The sequence below is a fragment of the Mycteria americana genome, chromosome 7, assembly GCF_035582795.1.
Source record: "Mycteria americana isolate JAX WOST 10 ecotype Jacksonville Zoo and Gardens chromosome 7, USCA_MyAme_1.0, whole genome shotgun sequence".
Taxonomy (NCBI): Eukaryota; Metazoa; Chordata; class Aves; order Ciconiiformes; family Ciconiidae; genus Mycteria; species Mycteria americana.
Genome location: NC_134371.1, coordinates 17,790,394 through 17,811,902, shown reverse-complemented (window position 1 = coordinate 17,811,902; position 21,509 = coordinate 17,790,394). Strand labels below are relative to the sequence as shown.

At 38.5% G+C, this 21,509-nt stretch overlaps 1 protein-coding gene across 2 annotated transcripts in view; it reads right to left on the bottom strand.

Moving 5' to 3' along the window:
• The window catches only part of SLC9A9 (solute carrier family 9 member A9), a 250,212-nt gene that overhangs the window by 198,587 nt on the left and 30,116 nt on the right, over positions 1–21,509 (bottom strand). For both annotated transcript variants that reach the window (XM_075507217.1, XM_075507218.1), the window contains exons 5-8: positions 20,069–20,251; positions 10,648–10,850; positions 6,180–6,257; positions 4,864–4,940 (exon numbers count right to left, since the gene is read on the bottom strand). In XM_075507217.1, coding sequence (XP_075363332.1) covers positions 4,864–4,940; positions 6,180–6,257; positions 10,648–10,850; positions 20,069–20,243 — 533 coding nt within the window. In that variant the 5' untranslated portion in view covers positions 20,244–20,251. The remainder of the gene's footprint in view (positions 1–4,863; positions 4,941–6,179; positions 6,258–10,647; positions 10,851–20,068; positions 20,252–21,509) is intronic.

The window sequence follows — 21,509 nt, the reverse complement described above, 5'->3', positions numbered from 1 at the left end:
GAGTCCTGGAGGATATCAAGTTGAGCATGAGTCAGAAGTGGACTTCATAATTGCAGCTATGAAGGCTAACTGCAAACCGGGTTGCGTTCATGGAAGCATAGTGAGCAAGTCAAGAGAAGTGATTAGTCTCTTCTTGGCACTTGTGAGGTGGCCTCTGGAATAACATGCCCAGTTTTAGACCTCCAGTACAAGAAAGACTGATAGGAGACAGTCCAGCAGAGAACCACCAAGATAGTTAGGGGGCTGACAGGCATGATGTATGAGAAGAGACAAAGGGCTGAGTTATTTCAGCCTGGAGAAAACCAGCTCAGCTTTCTCTTGTAACTAGGAGGGGAGCTAACTACTGTCTTCAACTAATAGGTGGTTATAGAGAAGATGAAGCCAACTTCTGAGGGATGCATAGTGAAAGGATGGGAGGCAATGGTTACAAGGTGAAGCAAGAGAAATTCCAATTGGATATACAGAAGAACAATCTTTGTAGTGAGGGTGGTTAAGACCAGAATAGGTTTCCCAGAGAGCCAGTGGAATTCTCATTCTTGGAGACATTCAAAACTCAGCTGGACAGGGCCCTGAGCAACTGGATTTAAATTTGAAGCCAGTCATGCATTTATTAGGAGGTTGGACTGCAGACATCCAGACATTGCTTCCAACCTAAATTGTTCTCTGAGTCTGTGAAACTCAAGTAGTCTGCGACAGCAAGAGACTGCCCACCCTGTATCAGAAGGCCTCAGAGAGACTTAACCTGTATGATTTTTCTTAGGAGTAAAGAGCTGTCTCGCTGATCATCCCACACTATTCTTCAGGAGACGGGAAGCTGGAACCACTGCCAGAGAAAAGATCTGTTGAGACACTGGATCTTATATGATCTTATAGCATGCAGACCCAGAGTCAGTAGACTCTGTTCATCATGAAGGGGCAACTTCAGCAATTCTGCAAAGTCACTATGGCTCGGAGTGGGGCAATTTCTCCTTTCCCTCATGGGATCTCTCTGCATGGATCCTTGCTAGTCAGACTTGGTGCAAAGGACATAATTCAGCCTAGCTGGGAGAGCTTGGGAATTACTATAACTTGCGTGTGTGTTAAGTGGCTGAGGACAGTATTACAGCTAACGTGGGCAAGCATTCCTTAGAGCAGTATTTAGTTGAAAGCAATTACGTTTCAGCACTGCCTTCAACAAAAAAAAAGCAATCCCTCTTACTCCCCTTCCCCTGCCCTCAATGGGAATACCTGATTATAGCCTTTTCACTCAAATTCCACACAGTTCATCTTTCTTGATGCCGGAAGACAGCCTTTCATACAAAAGCAAAGGTTTACAAAGAGGAGACAGGCACCATTGTATCAGTGTGTTCCATGGCAACTTTTTAGCACTCTAAGAGTTTGCACAATCCAAATGATGTTCCTTTTCTTTATTAATGATATTTCCCAGCTGTTTCTGGTTTACAAAGAGAGGTCTGGTCCTTCTTTGTTATAGGCTGTACCCTGTCACTACAGCAAGTCCACAGGAGGAGTTCACAATGGGGTGCTTTGTAATTCCCTCAGGCAGGAAGAGCACAGTCCCAATGAGAGGCTGGGTACACAGAGTCTAAGCCTATGTATATTGATGTACTGAACATGTATATGTGTTGTGCATATATAATAAAAAGTAAGCACATGTTTAATCATACCTATGCACAAAATATTTGCCTACAGCAATGCAATGTAGAAGTACCTCAGGATTCTGTCCTTTCTTTTGTAACAACTATAGCTCTTCATCCCCTCTCACTTAGCATATGTTTTTCTTGTAGGACTTATTTTTAGTTCTCTTCAGTAAAGTTTTTGTATCATCTTTCTTCTTCATGCTCTCATTATCTCATTCTTATCCTGACATGTACATTATGCAAACATGCTTCACATTCACATAAGCCCTATTCTGAATATATTATCTGCCTTCTCTGCGGGTTGTGGGTTTGTATGGAACACAGTACAAGGCCCAGTGCTGCTCAGTGCTTAGTCCTCTACCTTAGGGTTTTCTTTGGATCTTTATCCCTGACTACGGGCTTGAACTTTGAATTGCTGGACCTAGCAGGAACTTTCTGTAGTAGATTCTATCTGCATTTATTCTGTTTTAGACAAAATAACACGGATACAGGAATGACAGTATTTGGAATGTAGGCTAAACTCAATACATTATGTTTCTTTTAACATGCTTATCAAAGCTGCTCTGGCATTTTCCATTTGCAAAGGGCAATGACACATGTCAGAGCTCAGCATGTTTAAGAGCATCACTGGGCTGGACAGCCCTACTGCTTTTCTGCAGTCTTTCAGAGCTATTAGCAATTGGTTTACAGGAGAGAAATGTTCAATGGCTAAGACAAGTGAGAGGAAGCACAGGAAGAGTCCTAATGAGGTCCATAACCACTGTTACCTCAGTAATGTGCCAGCATTCATCTCAAACTGTTATCAGGATGCAGATATTTACTGAATTTATAATTCCAACCTTAGGGGTGCTATTTGCCATATAAATGTATTGAAAAGAAGCAACTCCAAGAGCGAGGGTCTTACTGAGGTGTATATTACTGCAAATAAAGATGGGGGAAACATATGAGTGGTGCAGCTGTCCAAGCTGTGATCTTCATGGATCTATGAAGCAGACATTCACCTCCTGAAGTGACAGTGCTGCGATACTGCTATTTCTCTTTCACTTGGATAAGTGCTTTCGGAGCTCTATCACAAGCTGTAGAGCATCACAAAGAAATTAATAGAGTGGTTTAAATGTAAGGACATCAAGCAACAGGCAGGAAATGGTTCTGATTGTTTAATTATATAATTTTGTGGAATTCTGTATATTCTGGGTCTTTAAAACTCCGTGCTTGTTCCCATTAGAAAAGAAGGATCCCCAAGATCCAGAGCTTTCTGCCTCACATCCTTCTCCAGAGGAGAACAAACAATAGGAGAGGTCAGAGGATGATGAGGTGCCATCTCTCAAGGAAAGCAAAATTTCGGAAAGAAAAGCAGGAGTAAGCTTTTCCTATCCAGTAAGTGAGACACATGGCACACTGTCTCCTGGAGTTACAGATTTGTGTCTGAAATCGAAGGTATCCTTTCTCCTTAGCTCATAGATCTTCACCAGTTTCCCCTTCACATGAAAGGGAAACAGCCACATACAGAGTTTACACTCCTTTGTGTTTCAGCACAGAAGGTGATCGTACTTTGAATGTTGCTTTTCATTGTGGAGTCTAAAATTTCCTCATATTTGGAGTGACCATAGCTTGCAGAACAGCCACAGTGCCTCAGGTACATTATGCTTACTAAGTTACTTGATTATTAGGAATCTAGGACGTCAAGATAGACATGATGACATACCCATAAAAGAACAGTGTTAAAATCATTGAACTCTAAGTTGTAGGTCATTCATGTGTTTTACTATTATCAAAATGACATTAAAGGAGAAAGTTCCATCTCATAATAATGTCAGTAAGGAGTTATACCTTGATGCAGCACATACATCTTTACTTAAAGGTCCATTATAAAGAAAGGGAAAAGACAGAAATAAAAAATTAATTGTTTCTATAATTTGAAAGTGCTGTTCATTTGTACAGAATTTTGACCAGTTTTAAATTCAAGCACCCTCTCAAAAACTGAAGTGTTTCCATAAATCTTTCCATATCATGCAGATTAAATGGTACATTTCAGAGTTCTACAGCCCAGGACCTCAAGTAAATCCTACAAGACACAGTGTGCTTCCTGTCTAAAACCTGAACACCAGAACATTCCATGACTTTTTCCCATTTTGACTGAGCACAATCCCAGCAAGATCAAGGCCTCTCAGCAAGACTTACTCACTTACATGCAGCACTGTTCTAGCACCGCCACAGACCATATAGACTCAGCTAGGTCTCTGCACCACTCCGTAGCACAGAAATGCCATGGGATGCCTAACGATGCTAAGGTTAAACTGTGAACAGTGCATTGCTTTTCTCAGTAAGGCTCTGTGCAGGCACAGCTCACTGCAGAATCCAACTCTGGTCATTCATTTTCACCTGCAACAGGAATTTTCCCAGAACATGAGAGCTGAAGTGTCTCTGTGGTATTCATAAGTATTGTGAAACACATGCACTTTTATTATCCAAAAGGATTTTTAAATGGTTTGTTTAATTTTGATTGAGCTAACCAAACAGCCGAACAAAAGTTTCACATCATTCCAGCCTAGAAATATATAATCCGTTTCTGACTAGCAAATCTTTTCTTTAATTAGGCAAATTTTGAAACAAAATCAGAAACTTTTCACTAAGGAGGTACGGAAATAAAACAGAATTTCCCCCCCCTCTGCTTTTTTCCATTCTTTTTCTGCAGAAGCCATTTAGTCATATTCAGGCTAAATTCACACATCGTTCCAGACTGAGGCTTTTTGTATGATCTTCAACTAAAAAGTTTCACTTAGCCTTTGAAATTACTCCAGTTATTTTACATATATGCCACTAGGTATTGGTTCCTCCCCCTTCTGAGATTTAAAGTCCTTCCTTTTCTGTTAGAGATCTGCTGTCCTCTAGAAGGAATTCTGGTTAGAAGCACGGAATTTCAATTGAGAGAATGGTTCTATTTCTCAGGACAGATGGTTAAAGCTACAGGGTTGTAGAAAGCAGTTCAGGCTTACATCAGTCACAGACAATTTCCTGAATGCCTTAGACAGTTCTTACTATCCAAGAGTTTTGCCTTTTCCAACTCGGCATTCCCTGATAAGGAATTACTTTATCTGTTACACAAGTTATGAAGTATATTGACCATGCAGGGTCCACAATTCTTTTTACAGTTTAGTTTTTAATTGAAAAAAAAACCAAGCACTAATAATGACTTCAGCAATAATAGCAGAAGGCATTCACTTACCCTATGACAATGCAGGAGATGGCAGTTCCCAAAAAGGCGTAGGTTAAAATCGACCCTAAGTTACGAAAAAAATGTCTCTGGGGAGGAAAGTTTGAGAAAAGTTATTTGTAAGACAGTCAATAAAAGAACATTCAGACCAAGTTGAAACACTGCATCTAGAGGTGCCATTTGTTACAACCCATATTGTATTTTGTATCAGAAATAGTGTGGCCAGCAGGACTATGGAAGTGATTGTCCCCCTGTACTTGGCATTGGTGATGCTGCACCTTGAATACTGTGTTCAGTTTTGGGCCCCTCACTACAAGAGAGACATTGAGGTGCTGGAGCGTGTGCAGAGAAGGGCAACGAAGCTGGTGAAGGGTCTGGAGCAGAAGTCTTATGAGGAGCAGCTGAGGGAGCTGGGATTATTTAGCCTGAAGAAAAGGAAGCTGAGGAGACACCTTATCACTCTCTACAACTACCTGAAAGGAGGTCGTAGCCAGGTGGGTGTCGGTCTCTTCTCCCAAGTAACTAGTGATAAGACAAGAGGAAGTGGCCTCAAGTCGCACGAGGGGAGCTTTAAGTTGAATGCTGGGAAAAATTTTACTTCAACTGAAAGGGTTATCAAGCAGTGGAACAGGCTGCCCAGGGAAGTGGTTGAGTCGCCATCCCTGGAGGTATTTAAAAGACATGTAGATGTGGTGCTTAGGGACATGGTGTAGTGGTGGACTTGGCAGTGCTAGGTTAACGGTTGGACTTGATGATCTTAAAGGTCTTTTCCAACCTAAACAATTCTATGATTCTATGATTCTATGATTCTATGAGTCTATATATCAAATATAAGATGAAACAATATAGGCTCCATCAGTTATTTTGGAAAATACAATTGAAGATGATTTATTTTTTGCCTGGTGGAATGCCATCAAAATTCCCTCTTTTATGTATCTGGCCAAAGGCTTCAAGATCAGAACAGAAGTTCACATTGAACGTATCTGATGCAAACAGTGTCATAACCCCCTCCCTTGAACAAAGTCCTGATCGTGCAGTATATAAAACACAGATAGGCTGCTGCCTACATGCAGTGTCACCAGATTCAAAGTGGTCTCTTCTGATAACAAGAATGCCCAAGTGTTATAAACCACACAATGAAATCTTTGCACAGAGGCAGGAAGCAAGCAGAATGAGGTCCACGCATCTTTCATTTTCTTCCATTCCTGTCAGGTTCTTCCCATGCAATATAATTGTTAACTGACTCTTTTCTCTGTCACTGGCCTGTTGGATCTACAAAGTAGCAATCACATTCAGTCACTTTAGTAATACAAGAAAGAGACACATACCTTCTTTAAACTATATCCAGCATGAAATATAATGGGTGGCAGCAAAATATTGAAGAAGATGGAAGGATCAAATGTCATCTGCCAGAAAGGAAAAAAGAGAGGGTAAGGACAAGTAAAGTAGCAATTAATTTGATAGGATAGGTTTTAATTGTAACCTCTATCAGGATTAATCTCAGGATCAGCTTCGATGTCTGCAGGACAAAATATTATTCTGAGTTGTTTTCTTACAAGTATTAATGTGTAGTTCCTTACTGCTTATATATGTAGAATACTACTTGAAAAGTATTCCTTAAAGAAGGAAATCAGTCATGCACTATTTTACAGGGAACACATACAAGCAGTGTTATCTGTGATAGTAAGTATCTGCACTACCAGACACCCAGCTTGACAGTCCCATGGCTTAATTCCTGGTTCAGACATGGACGTCCTGTTCAGTTTCAGGAAAGACACATCATCAGTGTTGTGCCTCAATTCCCCACATACAGAGTGGTGATAAAAGAAAAGACCTGCACTACCAAAGCCAATGCAATGTTTCCTTTGAAGCATATCTATTTAGGCACAGACAGAGCTTGATAATGTTGCTTAATGAACCGCTGGCTGTCAGCTAATATGTGCTTTCTTGAACTACTGCACATGAAAACTGTGCACACTTTGACCATCTTCATTACTTCACTTAACCTAGAAGTGATCAAAAATGTATTTTACCTCACATTTTCAGCAGGCAAGGAACATTCATGTGGCTAGGTAATGTAGCTCAGATGTGACATAACTCATTAAACTGTAATTGTATAATCAGTTCTGCTAATGTGCCAGCACAGGTCCTAAAGTTTCTCAGCAAAATCTGCTGACTTCTTCTCTAGCATCATTTCCGTTGTAACTCGTCTTGTAAAATATAATCTGTCCAATCTAGTCAATCAGTTTTGGCCTGACTGCAACAAAACAAGCTCTAGACTCTCCACAGTAACTAACTATTTCTAATTCCTAACAAAATGTAAGTTTAGCAAAGTACAAATTGTCCTTTTTGGCAAAAGGACTGCCAACACAGACATGAAATTTACAAATGACATAAAGCCTTTTCTTCCAGATTTTGATTTGAGGGTTTTGTGATGGCCTGAATTATTAGCAGCTCGACTAATTTACCAGTAACATCCTCGTATGTGCTGACATGGTAAGTCATATTGTTTCATATTGTAAGTTTCATTGTCATGGCAATGAAACTGTAATTTGTTTCTGATGACAGTTACCTATCTGTCTGTTACTGAAGATGCAACATATCACTGTGTTATCACAGAATCACAGAATCGTATAGATTGGAAAAGACCTTTAAGATCATCAAGTCCAACCGTAAACCTAACACTACCAAGACCACCACTACACCATGTCCCTAAGCACCTCATCCAAACGTCTTTTAAATACTTCCAGGGATGGCGACTCAACCACTTCCCTGGGCAGCCTGTTCCAATGCTTGACAACCCTTTCAGTGAAGTAAAATTTCCTAATATCCAGTCTAAACCTCCCCTGGCGCAACTTGAGGCCGTTTCCTCTCGTCCTATCACTTGTTATGTGGGAGAAGAGACCGACCCCCACCTCTCGACAACCTCCTTTCAGGTATGAAATCTGAGAGGCACTGATGCTGTCCTATTGCCTACATATCTTGTATCTGTTTCATAGGCAAAGGGGCTTCCTTATATCCTCAATAAGCTAAGGACTAGATTCAGCCATTCTGCAAAGACTAACTGGATTTTCCGCTACGACATAGCTAAGGTGCTATTTGCTTTCAGAACTGAAGGTATGCTGCTGGGTTAGTCTCTTGGTGGTTCCCATTCCAAGCCACTGGCTGGCACAGCAGCAGGCACCACTTTGTCCTCTGCTATGCAGTTCGTTACATTCAAATGCCTGTGTAATGTCAGCCCCATTCATGTGAAACATACATTTTTGTTTCTACAAGAGCCAGAAACAGTTTATAAAATGCCCAGTAAATTTTTACAGTAATGCTAGAATGAGGATGATGGTGGCAAGGCAAAAAGTTCTAATTTCAGCTGTTCTCGGTACACTGTTCGTATTTGCCTTCAACTTCAGGCACAGAAGGAGACCAAGGACAATGTTCAGTCAATGCAATACATTACAAGCAGCTTTCAATAAAACAGAATCCTGTTTAAAACCACAGCATTGCTGGAGAAAAAAATATTTTAATAAGCCTGTGTACTGTTTACTGTTCTGTCAGCAGGCTATATTATACCAATGCTTTTAAAAGAGACAAGATGCAATTAATGCAATGGTTTGCAGCTCCTTTGTTCAGATAAAGTGGTATTTTAAGGCTACAGTATTCTAGATGAATTATTTAGCTTCAAAAGAGTAAGACCTGCCTACAAAATGACTTCTGTCTTCTTACTAACAGATAGCTTGATTTGATAAACAGGAAGTGAGCACTCAGCCTTTTTTTCCATTCTGCTTACTTCGAATTTTAAAGTTGAAAAAAACTAGCTGGCAAGTAATGTGTCAGCAACTTAGTACTGCCAGGTATGTTGGTAACTTCACTGAAAACATGACAGAAAAAGAATTTTCTTCCTTTATGAACTAACAGCCTCAAATGTTAATTTTGGAATTAACTCAGCAAATATGTTAAAATATTTTTTCCATAGGCATCAGAAATCCTGACTGCATGTTTTGTTATTCAAAACCATGTTCTAAAGGATACACGTTTGTAAGTCATGGCACAGTCTATTCTTTCTGATAAACGCACTTAGTAAACTGAGGTCAAAAGGGAATTACAGTTGTACAAAAACCAGAGCATGGTGTGATCATGTTTGCTGTTTTTTATGTTAGTGCTTTTGCCAGTCAGGAAGGCTGCCAGGCATTGTTATTGTCTCCTAAATACTGTTGAATTCCTCCCTCTTTCCTGTTTTCTTTATTTTCTTTTTGAGAGGGCATTTGCCAGATAATTTTAAAGGAAAAAAGAGTGAAAATCCAGGCAGGCTGAGGCCTCTCCAGTAATATAGAGAAACACACAATTCACAGCTGAGACTTTTAAGAATGTTCCAGCAAAGTGAGACTATGGAAAGAAGATTGGGCAATCCCCTGGAAGGGTAACAGAAACTTCTGTGCAAGTTAGTGCTCCTCCTTTCTCCTAACATAAGTCAGCTTCAGTATACCAGGTTTGCTGAAGATGTTCAAATGTAATGGATTAGTACATATGCTTTGGAAACTAAACACACGCTTTGACTAAGACAAACCTCTTGCAACCAACTAGCAGGAAAAAGGATGAAGATTCAGCAAAATCTGACTAGTCTGACTGCCACAGTATTTTCCTGTCTCCACCCACCACAGCTCTAATAGTCCTTGACAGTCTAGTTCTTTCTGAGAATGGCAAGAGCCTGGCAGTAACAACAGACAGCCACACAATGGTGCTGCATTGGCAAGGAATTTGAGCAGATAGTTAAATCCCAATTCTGCCGAGTTCCCCTGTGTACATTTGAAGCATAACTTAGAAGTTTTTATAAAGATAACCACTATAATACACAGGAACATGTATTACTGTGCTAGCTAAACAATAATACTTGGAAAAAAGCAAAATAATATATTGCAATATTGTTAAAAAACACTGGTAAGGGCTTAGAAGCTTCATGTGAATACGTGTTGTCTTTGAACATAAAATCCAGGTTTTAAAAACTCCCTTTACACTCATGAGTTCTTTAAATTGCTGTCATTTTTTAAGAAAGTGAATGTTGCGGGTTGGGGGGGAAGGGGGAGAATATACTAACAAAGTAAAATCTTTTAATTGTTGTATACTGGAAACCAGAAAATGCCTTGACATCATAAAGGACTGTAAACTTCCTCCCACACTTCCCTTTTTGCATCCAGCCTGAATTGCCACAATGCTGACTCCCCAAGCTTGGGGATAGCCAGTGAAATCCCCGCCGAGGACCACTGCAGTAGTGAATGAGTGTATGAGAACGTTGTAATGCACTTAAGCATTATAAAATACCCCGCTTATCTATGGAAGTTTACATAATTACAAGTTTATATTTTGTAAAATGTTTAGAGTTTGTAGTTACCTCTGCTGCATACAAGGGGTAAACCTCCCTTGCATTATGCTGCCAGAGCAAGCCACTTTTAAGACAGAGGACAAATAAAGTTATCAGTGGGGTTTATGAAGTTTTGGTGGCAATGAATCCAAGGTAACAGCTGTGCCTGCAAGTGAACTCAGTGTCTGCAGGAGGTGGGACTGTCATCTAAAAGGGTTCAGGCAACTATTCTGCAAGCATACAGCCAATTGCATGCTAAATGATGGTCAGGTTTCTACTGCACCTTATTTCCTTTCCTGTTCTCCTTCCTCACTTACCCTTCTCACCCTAAATTCAGAATACTCTCTCTCTCTGTCACATTTTAGCTTGAAACTTGTTTTCCTCTCTCAAGGGTGTAAATAAAAGAAATATCTTACACAGTTTAGAACAAAAATAAGTTTTACCTTTTGAAGCATTGCATTGCCCTGGTGACCATTGACATTGTGGTGGCTGATCTCTCTTTTGTATTGATATTCATAGACCTGATTAGTTATATTAATAAGTAGAGTGGATGGCCCAGATTTCAGCTTTTCACAATTATAAACAGTTCCGCTTTCAACATCCGATGCTTTTGTTGCGTATCGTATAATTAATCCCATTACAAGGCCTGGAGAGTAAAAAAAAAAAAAAAAAACAAAACACAACCAAAGAGATTCAGGTACTTTTAAGTATCTGATGCTACATAATTACTAATTTGAAGAAAAATGAACTCTATTAAAGCTAGGACACCACTTTCTCAGTGTTTCCACCTTCACAGGGGTACACCTCACTCAACACTCCATGGGTGACCATAAAATATTCTTCCAAAATGGTCATTTCATTAGAATACAGATGTTGGTTTGACATATGCCCAGGTGTACTCCTATTTTTGTGATCCAGTTGCTGGAATCATTCTGATATACTTCTTAACTGAGTTGCTCAACCACTGCATTTTCAATAGATATGTAGAGAAGGTGGATGCCTGCGTAACTAATGTGGTGTACTGAGCACACAAAAATCAGCTGTGCTTTTGGTGATTTTACACATTTCATTCATGGGGGCAAAACTCTGACTCAGGCACATTCTGCTTTCTGTAGAAGACTATTTTTGAGACTGTATAAATATGGGAAAATAAAAGCAGGAAGAAGGAAAGGAATATTAAGACTGGGATTAATTGATTTGATTATCCACAATTTAGGACTCTTATCTAAGACAGACCTTTTGGCTCCCTTTACTGTAAACAGAGAGGAAAATATACTTCTGCAGTTGTCCTCTGGCAGGTACACTTCTTTCTGTTGGCTCTAGTGGAAGCTTGCATGATTACTTCAGGAGAGGTGACTAATATTTAGTTAGATAACATTACTGAGATTATTTCCACCCTCAGAGATTTGGATTTGGCTTCAAATTTAATTTCCATGCTTTTATGTCTTATGTGCTTTAAGTCCCATGTATATGATGAACAGCTTTACAGTTACTAATTGAACACATTCATAAAATGCTAAGAATACTCAGATTAAATATTGATCTGGAAGACATCTAAACATCTAGATAGATATACTTACTAATGAAAGAGAAGAAAGAAATTAAATTACAGGAAATAGCTGATAGGCATCTGAAAAATGCGATGTTAAAGTTTAAGTGTTATCCAGTAATCAGATGCCATGGTGATAAAAGTGATCATAAATGCCTAGAGAGATAAATAGGATGTCTTTATTATTGTCACATTTTTCCGTAACAGACTTTCTGAACTGCAGATTTCTAGCATACATGTAAGGCAAGTTTGTCGTTTCCTGGACTGATGCTACAACAGAGTAGCAGCTGTATTGCTTGTTTAGTAGACATATACATTTAAGCTTGTTTTGGATCTATTGTTTAGTATGGTTGGTTTCTTTAAATGGTAGAGGATTTAGATAAGCAGTAGAAAATCCCAAGGCCACCTTCTTAAGTTATACAGCATTTGTGCGATAAATCAGATAATAAATCTAGCTGTAGTAAAAGACAGAATTCCTCAAAATTTTGGGGGAAAGCACATATGGGAAAAGGGAAGTAAGCACCCCATGTGCTACTGTGAAATGATTTCTACAGTGGTCAGCCCCAGATGTCCAAAATCATGAGTCAGAACCCAGGAAACCATTAATTAGTTAAAACAGTCAGGGTTTTTATCTTATTTTTATTAGATTTCCTCTAGAAGAACCACATATTCCATTTTCAAATTCAATTTCAAATACATTAAGAATTCAACTTCATTTGATGCTTGGACAAGACTTGATGTTTCCTTCTCGCTCTCCGGAATAGAAAACTTTTAGTTTTTCCTTTACCATTTTTGTTCCTATCACTTGATGTTTTAAACTATAGCCTCTGTTGCACTTCTGTTATCAGGTATTACATAGACTTAATCAGCTCAGGTAACAGAAATATTTTGTAGACGTCCACCAATGCCTGTGCAAGGACACTGGCAGAAAGACTACTCAAGAACAGGAATAGTTAGCAACACAGTTTGCTAGAATCAGTATCAGGTCACAAGATGCGATAGGTTTCAAATAGTCAGGAGAAAGCAGTGCTTGGTTGGATGAATGTGCTGTTACAACCTGCTCACCCATCCCATTGTCTCCTTTCACTTGCCTTTTCTTTCCTTCTGCATTCTCTCTGTCTGCTTACCAAATTTCCCACTATGTCCCTCGTTATCTTTCCCACACAATTCTTCTGTGCTTGCCCAACTTCTTGTCGTGCTGCATTTCCTGGTCTCTAACATTTGCCTGTTCGTTTACAGCATCTGTCATATTAACCTGCCTTTTTCTGGATAGTTTTACCTAGACCCTCACACTATGTCTTCCAAAATTATGCAGGACAGTAATATTTTTTTCTACTAGCCTTGTTTCTGTTATACCAGCAACAATGAGCATCATGCTTATTTGTACAAGTAACAGTCTTCTTGCTGCATACAAAAGACAAGACTTTAAGGAAATAGCACTATTTTTAACTGAGAGCTCAAAAATCATGAATGAAGAGCTAAAAACATGAAAGTGATTTTAAAAATAAGAGTTTAAATCCTACTATTCAGAGTTCTTCTGATTTATTTTTTAGTTGTGGAAGTTTAACTGTTTATATGGCTTGTACACATAATAACTTTGGCATAATAAGAATGGCAACATGGAACTGCTCAACGGAGATCAGTGGAGACCAGCTGACGTTGCCTTTACAGTCTCTATAGTACAGCCAGGTGGACTACTGTGTCCTCAACATTTTGAGATTCTTAGTATGTGTGTTGTATTGGCTAATATAGCATATACTTTGAACCAAATTCTGTTTGATAGTTTTAAAAATGAAAATGAATGTTCTCAGTTATAGTAATGCAATTGCATTGAATTGTTCAAGGGCAAATTATTCAACCTGCAGTGTCAAGTTTAGACTAGGAGTAGAGAACTGTTCTTATTCTGTATTCTGAGAAGATATGTTATCTTCAGCTGTAGTCTCAAACTGCCTCTGTAGGAATTCTCTGGAATGGAAACAACTGCAAATATTGTAGATCCTAGTCCTGCAAGACAGCTCTTGAGTATAAATAAATCCATTTGCAGAAAAGGAATATTTAAAAAATATGATCACAGTAGCTGTAGAGAAATAAAGATCAACACTGACTGAGATTTACAACTGGAATTCAAGTTTGCCTTTTGGGTTTTCCACCAGCTTTAGATCTTATCCCCTGATGGAGTCCAGATCTGGATAATGTACAGAGCCACACAAATAACGAAATGATAATAAAAGAACAAGGAAATTGTGAGAGTATCCAACAGCATAGACATATTGGAGAAATTACATTGCAGAAGATTCTAACAATCAATATTCTCAGGGCATCAGTGGGGCTTTGAGGTCCTTGTTGCTCTCAAGGAAATTCTATAATGTATTAAATTTGAACAAAATGTGGACAAGATCCATCATGATGGGTTGATTCAGAATATTCTCAAATGCTCCATGGAAGGTTCAGACAAAGCAATTGCTATTACTTCACTATATTGCAAGAATCAATATAAGTGATGGGATTGTATTCTTCCTTCAGTAATAATAAATGTGCCAAAGACCCTATATAATACCCCCAGTGAATTAAAAATCTGGGAAGAGTGTATTTAATATTTTAGTAGGTGTATCATTTATGGAATGCACTTTCTGCTTCAAATCATTATATAACATTTCTTTCATGATAGAATTCAGGAGCCCAGATTATATTCTAATAGAAATAATTAATTTTTAAATAGATGTATAATGTATTTTCCTTTCCACTACTCCCCCTTCCAAACTGAAATCATGCTTTTGTAATGTATCTTCTGAAACATTCTTTAGAGTTAATTTAAAGAAAAAAAAAATTTTGGGAAATATCATTTGGATGTATCTACTATGAAAAAAGACTAATAATTTCTAATTTCCTTGCAATCAGTGTTTTGTGGCAGAATAATTAAATGCGAACATTTTCTCACAAAGTTCTATGGACTTTGGTATGTAAAAACATGTATGTAAAAACATACCTTCTGTACAAATAGCTCTGATTTCATAGTGGCACACACAGAAAGCCTGGCTTTACTATGTAAGTCTAGGAATTTGGCAGTTAAAACTCCCTGAAGATGAGTCAGGAATGATGCTGCATCCGTTACCTGACATCACAAGTAGGTATTACACCAAGGTACTGGTTAGCAGGAATAAAAAAGTTGCAAATAGTATTACATCAGTTAAGGACGTAGGTAACTACATACAAACTCTTATGCAAGGCTAAACTTGAGTGTACTAGGACAAAGTAGAGAACCTATCTTGTATTCTCGGAGTCTAAATCCAATTATAAATGTTTTCATCTCAGTTTCCCCTTATTTAAGACACTTTCCTTGAAAGCTAGTACCAAGGCTTCATTTAATTAATGAAACAGAAAAGGGTTTAACTAATGTTACAGATTTCTTCAAAAAAGTCTTAATTGTTCTTTGAAGTAAGATCTTGCAGCAAAACCTCACTCTAAGTAGAGCCCAGTCATGTTTTTAACTGAAGGCAATGCAGGTTTTCCAACTTCTTCAGTGGGAGCAGGATAAAATCCTTAATCATAGATGAGAGCGTTGGAAGGGATTTCGTAAGTCACTCATGCCAAACTCCTGGGCTAAGCAGGACTGTTCTTTCCCCAGGAGTTTATCTAGTCAGCTGTTAAATGCCTTCCTTAATAATGACAGTCAGGGATGCAGTTTTAGCCAGTAGTTCATTTTCCCAAATATTTTAGAATTTCTTCCAAATGTCTTTGTTTGCCTCAAGAATGCTATTCCTCTCTTCATTGACCCACTACAAAATGTCAGTTTCTGCCTTGGTCATGATTTTCCCATGCTTTCCTCTGAATCCTGACAATCTCTCTTCATTATGAATGTTGTAGTCAGGAAGACGAAGAAGTACTCTTCATTATTTTATTGAGGGCTAGAGATTCCTCTTTCTGGGACTTGTTACATCCATTGCTGCCTTTGAGAATTAGGGGTACTCAGAACACACAATCGGAAGGAAACTACAATTATTCCACACAAGAGGCATAATGGATTTAGGAGGGGTAAGAATCATATTGCCTAATCATTAGACACCTCCACCAAAGTTGAATCAAGAACTCTGATATGTGCCTCACTTCCAAACATGCTGCATGGGATCCTCAGAAGAGGCCGAGGAAGGGCTACTGTGAGTCAGCTTTCCCACTGCACACCTGTCAAGAGCTGAACAACTGGAGGGAAGAAAAAAACGAAGAGAGTGGTAGACCTCCAATCCCCCCCCTCCAGTCCCCTCAAAACTTCAGGAAGCATCTCTAACCACTGCAACACGAAGCCATTTCTTGTGAGTGCTACGACTGTGTTCTGTCATTCATCCTTTTCATGTGGTCCTTCCAGTCTGATCAACTAGTCCCACAGAGCACAACTTTGAAGGCAGGTACATGTTCAATCAGCCTCACGTCCACCCTAACAGGTACCACACATTCCCTAGGGGTGACAACTATTCAAGCGGAGAACCATTTCAACCAAAGCTGCTAATTAACCTAGCAGATAAAAGGCACAGATTGTATTGGTGGGTTGGTGGTGGTGGGTTTTTTGTTTGTCTGTTAGTTTTTTTGTTGAAGTTTAATTCTGGCTGCCTGTCTGCAGGAGTGCTTTAGCCTCTTAATCAGAGGTAACTGGTAGTACCTGTATGTAGCCCTGATACCGAAATTCTGGGGAGGATGAGAAATTTGGATACTTACACTCAGCTTTTCGTTGTGCTAGGTCTGGGCTATTGCCCCACTAATGTGAAGGGCTATGACTTATGTATTATATGGGGAATTTGGCACCTAACATTTTGTGACTGAGGTGTCTAAAGATATCAGGCCCTGTAGGAGCTGGCTGATAGGCACTTAAGTCTTTCATTTGGTCTAGTACTAAGAGGCCATCTTCTGGGCTCTGGTGCTAAGAGGGAGGCCACCTACTCTTACCTGAGAGAAGTGGCATTCAGTTTTTGTTACTGCTTGTGTAGATAGTCTACCACACTAATTCTGACTATGCAGTTGTATAGAAAATTGTACTGATAGTGTATATAAAGGATGCTCTTCCCTTTCTGGATGGCACAAAGTTACTCTCGTATTCACCTGCTTCCTTGATACCCAGAAATCAGGAAGTAAGCTGAGTTTACTCTTTGGGGGCCGTTTGTCAAACCGAGCTACAGTGTGCAGAGAAACTTGTTCTCTGAGATACCGGAAAACAAAGGAATGAATGAATAAACAGCTAAGTCTGTATTCTTCTTCATTGTCTGTGAGTGATTTTTCAGTTCGGTGTCAAAACAAACAAAACAATTTGAGTGTTTAAATACTTGCAAGCTAAATGCCTTGAAAGGTATGTGTATATATATGTACACATAACATTTTTTGTGAAATAATGTTGAACTCTTGTTGAATTAATTCTTGTGAATTAATTCTGGCTTATGCTAAATGCTTTGGGTTTTTTTCCTTGCAACTGCAGAAAAATTTCTAATTGAAATATCTAAAATTTAAAAATATTTAATTTTTTTATCTTTGATTAAAAAAAAAAAAAATACATCTCAGTTTTTAAAGTTTCCAAAGGGGAAGTTTTCCAGTATGGGCTTTTCTTTAGCTGGAACTATTCAGCCTAAAACTGGATTTTCCTACAAAGCTTATGCAAAAAAACCCCAAAACAACCCTTTTATTTGTTCTATAAATAGAACTTTCTATCTTTCTATCAAGCTGTTCCTAGTGTTCAATTTGTGGCTGTTCAGCACTTTGCAGTAACTGTAAAACTTCTTCCTGTTTTTGTATTTCTGTGTTCTCCCCCCCCCCCCCCCCCCCCCGATCTTCCTCATATTTCACTTTCTCCATCCTTTCCACTGCTATACCCCTAATGGCACCCTGTCTTGACAAGGAATACAGACCCATCTATCATACTGTGGGACACAGTCTGCAAATAAGCGGCTGTATTCTGTCACTTGAAGCAAAATTTTCGGTTTCTTGTGCTGCTCTTCAAGTACCTAGCAAATAGCTCAATGGGATGGAGTAAAGCGAACTGTAGGGCAGAGACTTTTGGTTTGTACAAAACAGGTATAAAGCAGAATTGTTCTGATAAAGAAGGCAAAAATTAAGTGAGGGCAGGATTTAGCTCACTGTCCGTGCTTGCTGCCATGAAGATTTTCTCCCAAAGTTGCTGCCTGTTGATCTGATGCCTCTATCATGACCCTTGAAATTCCACTTTCTTTTCATTATTGCTATTCCACAATGCTAAAGATACCTAGACCCATACCCAAAATTTCTAAGGATAAAAAGGATATCATCAGCTTTTTGGATCCTACGAATAAGCTTATTTCCCTCTTTGAAGGTTGCCATAAATAATGCAAGACTAAATAGATAGTTTATTTACAATCATGAGGAATGTTTCCTTTGTTCATGAATGTTTTAATAATTTAAAAGCTCTGTCCTGCTGGAGCACTAATCTCTTAACTGATCAAAAGAATATCATGAGCTGGTTGTCCTCATGATGTGCAGATTATGTTCTGGGCAGGCAGCAAAATAGAACCAAAAGATAGATAAAACTGATTAAACACTGATTTATTTGTGTAACGTTGTATTCCCCATATTTCATTTCTATTTTGATAGGCTTTTGTCTAAATCTTCAGCTGCACATGGGAAACAGCACAATAGTGTAAAGGAAGCTACTACAGAAGAGTCACCCATGTAATCTGAAAAACATTGTCGTAATTTACAAGTTGATCATAATGAATATATTGCACAGTGTTTCACGGTTTTCCTTTTGAGAAATGTTAACAGAAATGCAACAAGCGAATGTATTCTCAGTGATGCTATGTAGCTTGTACCTCATAAAACTGTTAACAATCTAGGTGATGTCTGACAAGGAAAACCATTGCATTTAACTAAGTATCACGTGATGTGTATTTCAGTCTCAACTGATTCAGTTGAAGTGTGTTTTCTATGTGCGACAGATTTCAAGATTAGAAAAAGGGCGTATTATCAAATAAATACTTTTTCACAACTTTAAAATAAATACAAGGCAGATGAGAATGAAGAGATCCCACAGACTTCCTCACCCAGGTGTTAGGGGTTCAGTGACTGGCTTAATACACGAGTTTCTTGTTTACTTGCTTTTCTTCAAACTATTAAGTCACTTGTGAAGATAGTAAGTGAGCCAAGAAGATGAAATAGCCTGTGTTCTTGAAATTTCATACAGTTAACTTATCTAATGAATAGTTTGAAAGGGATACAAGGAAGACTGTGATCTTCAGCTGCAGTCCTGCTATAGAACTGAGATAATCTTAAAATGTTGATATAGAAAGAGCAAATGAAGCCTTTATCTCAAAATGTAGGGGTCAGTTGCCTTTTCTGTTGCAGGCTTGCAGCTGAACCTCCATAGAGTTTTTTGCATGTGGAGTGCCATGATAAACAAATATTCTTCAGAATATGCAATCTTAACCAGTTTTGGGTATTACACTGCTAGAGTATGTGATGTGGATAGAATGAGTCTGAGTCAAAACAGGCTGGTATTTAGATGCGTAATGTCTGAGCTGTTGATTTATATCTTCCATTTTGACAGTGTTACCCTCCTATATGTGTTTTATGGTAACAGAAATGGCAGTCACACTTTTCTCAAAGTGAAACAACAGTAAGAGAGAATGACGAGAGAAATCATTATACATGTAAGTGTATACAGTTATACTAGCGAGTACTTCTTGTCAGTGGACAATGCAGAAAGTTCTACATGAAAGAGATACGCAATATTGCAAAACTTCGAAGAAGAAGATTAGAACTAGACAGGCAAACTGAAATTACAGAACAACAACAGCATTCAGAGAAGACTTGAGAGAGGCATTCTTCATAGTCTGTTTTTCAAAGGCACAGAGAAAAACCAAAAGAAAAATCTCAAGATCGTTTAAACTTTATTAGACAATATGGCTGTATCCACAAGGCTCCTTAGTCTAACACCTTTGAATGTTATACAAAACAAGCATGGAATATAAGCAAATTAAATAATCTCTTTCACTGTGGGCATTTCATTCTTTTGAAAACAGTAAACTCCCTGACTCCCAAGGTGTCACGCAGTGGCTGTCTGCCCATAGAGGAACATAACGTGCACCTCGCGAGGATAACCAGCTCATGCCAGTCGCTCCCTTAACAAGTCAGCCTCTAGCTACTTCATGACAGATGCTGTTACATTATTATTTTGCTGTACAGTTATAGAGCTGATGACATTTCATTCAGCACATTTTCTGAGCTTTGTCAGCACTTGAGATCAAGTGCCTGATCATAAATATGCAACTAGTCCCATGTAAGCTGGCACTTGAATTTATACTCACCATAAAGCATAGCTCCTCCAGTTTCATGCAGAAAGCGGAATCGATGGTTTTTAAACAACCAAATTGTTAGTATTGTAAGAATGAGCAGAAAGTTAAAGACTAGCAACTCCACAGCTCCTTGATGATAAAACTGATCTTCATCTTTCACTGATACATATTTCTTCAACTTCTCCATTTCATTCCCTTTATGGAAAAATATGTGCAAAATAAAAGAAAAAAAAAATCACAGGAGGGAAAGTGTTATCACCTTTGGTACAAAAAAGTCCAGATACTACAGAAATTCACAGCGAGCACATCTGTTTCATTTGCAGCCTGAGGGTGAAGTGCCCCAGCTCAGAATTCAGCTGGATTCCAGTTACAGCTTCCTGTTTCTCTCTTAAAGCTGCCCTGTCTCATTTTTCATGTTACGGTTGCATCACTGGACGGCGCTTGCTCCAGCTGTAGATGCATAAATCACCTCCAAGACTCAGGCTCTGTCAATTTCTAAAATTTGCTTGTAAAACTTAGTCTGTGTTCACAATGTTTGTTCCTGTCGTTTACAGCATAATCTCTACCCTAAAAATCATATTTTGTCTTGATAGTTTAAGATGGAAAAACTGACGTTAAAAGAATGGCATAGCAACCTTCACTACACTGTGGAAGTTTAAAAATCTTTCCTCTTTCCCACTTTTAAATGTAAGCAACAGAGAATAAAGGTGGCACTTCACTAAGGTGCAAAGACAGAAGAAGAAAACAAAACAATGAATAAGGATTTCAAGATTTTGGCCTGGAACTTGTATTGATCCTGCAGGAAGACAGAGAGATCTCTGTAAAAGCAAAGGCCCAATTGCCTAGAATTAAAAGCACTTAAGAAACCCTATCTAACTGAATAAAATGCATTGGAATTTACTTTCCATCATTTCTGCTGTTTGTATGTTTTCATTTACATTACTCAATTAAGCCAGAAAAACAGTAGAAATTATCTTACTATTTATAGCTAACACTCAGAAGCTTTTCTGTCTGAGCCCAAGGCTGCAATACATGTATTATACCGGAGAATTCCAAGTAAACTCTCATTTTCATCAGAAAAATCCTAATTCTGCTTCTCATTAAAAAAGGACAATCTTCTCATCTTTTTTTCACAATCTCATAAAATTTTATTTTTTAAAAATATTTTGGGCCAAACTAATCTGTACAGCATCCATTCCAAGTCAGGTATTTGTCAAAGGTGAATAAAATAGAAAAAAATACCTAGATATCCATACTCTCAGTAATTTCAGGGCTGTAGCTCATAGTAGTATGAGTGTTCCTAAGGAGGCACTGTTGCTTCAATCTACAATGTTTTAAAATAATTTTTGCTTGCCAAACAATCAGTTCTGTCCTCTGTGTAAACTAATTTCATCACGTTTTACAGGTATTATTTTTTTCTTTCACTTTGTATGAAAAGCAGTATCCTTCTAGT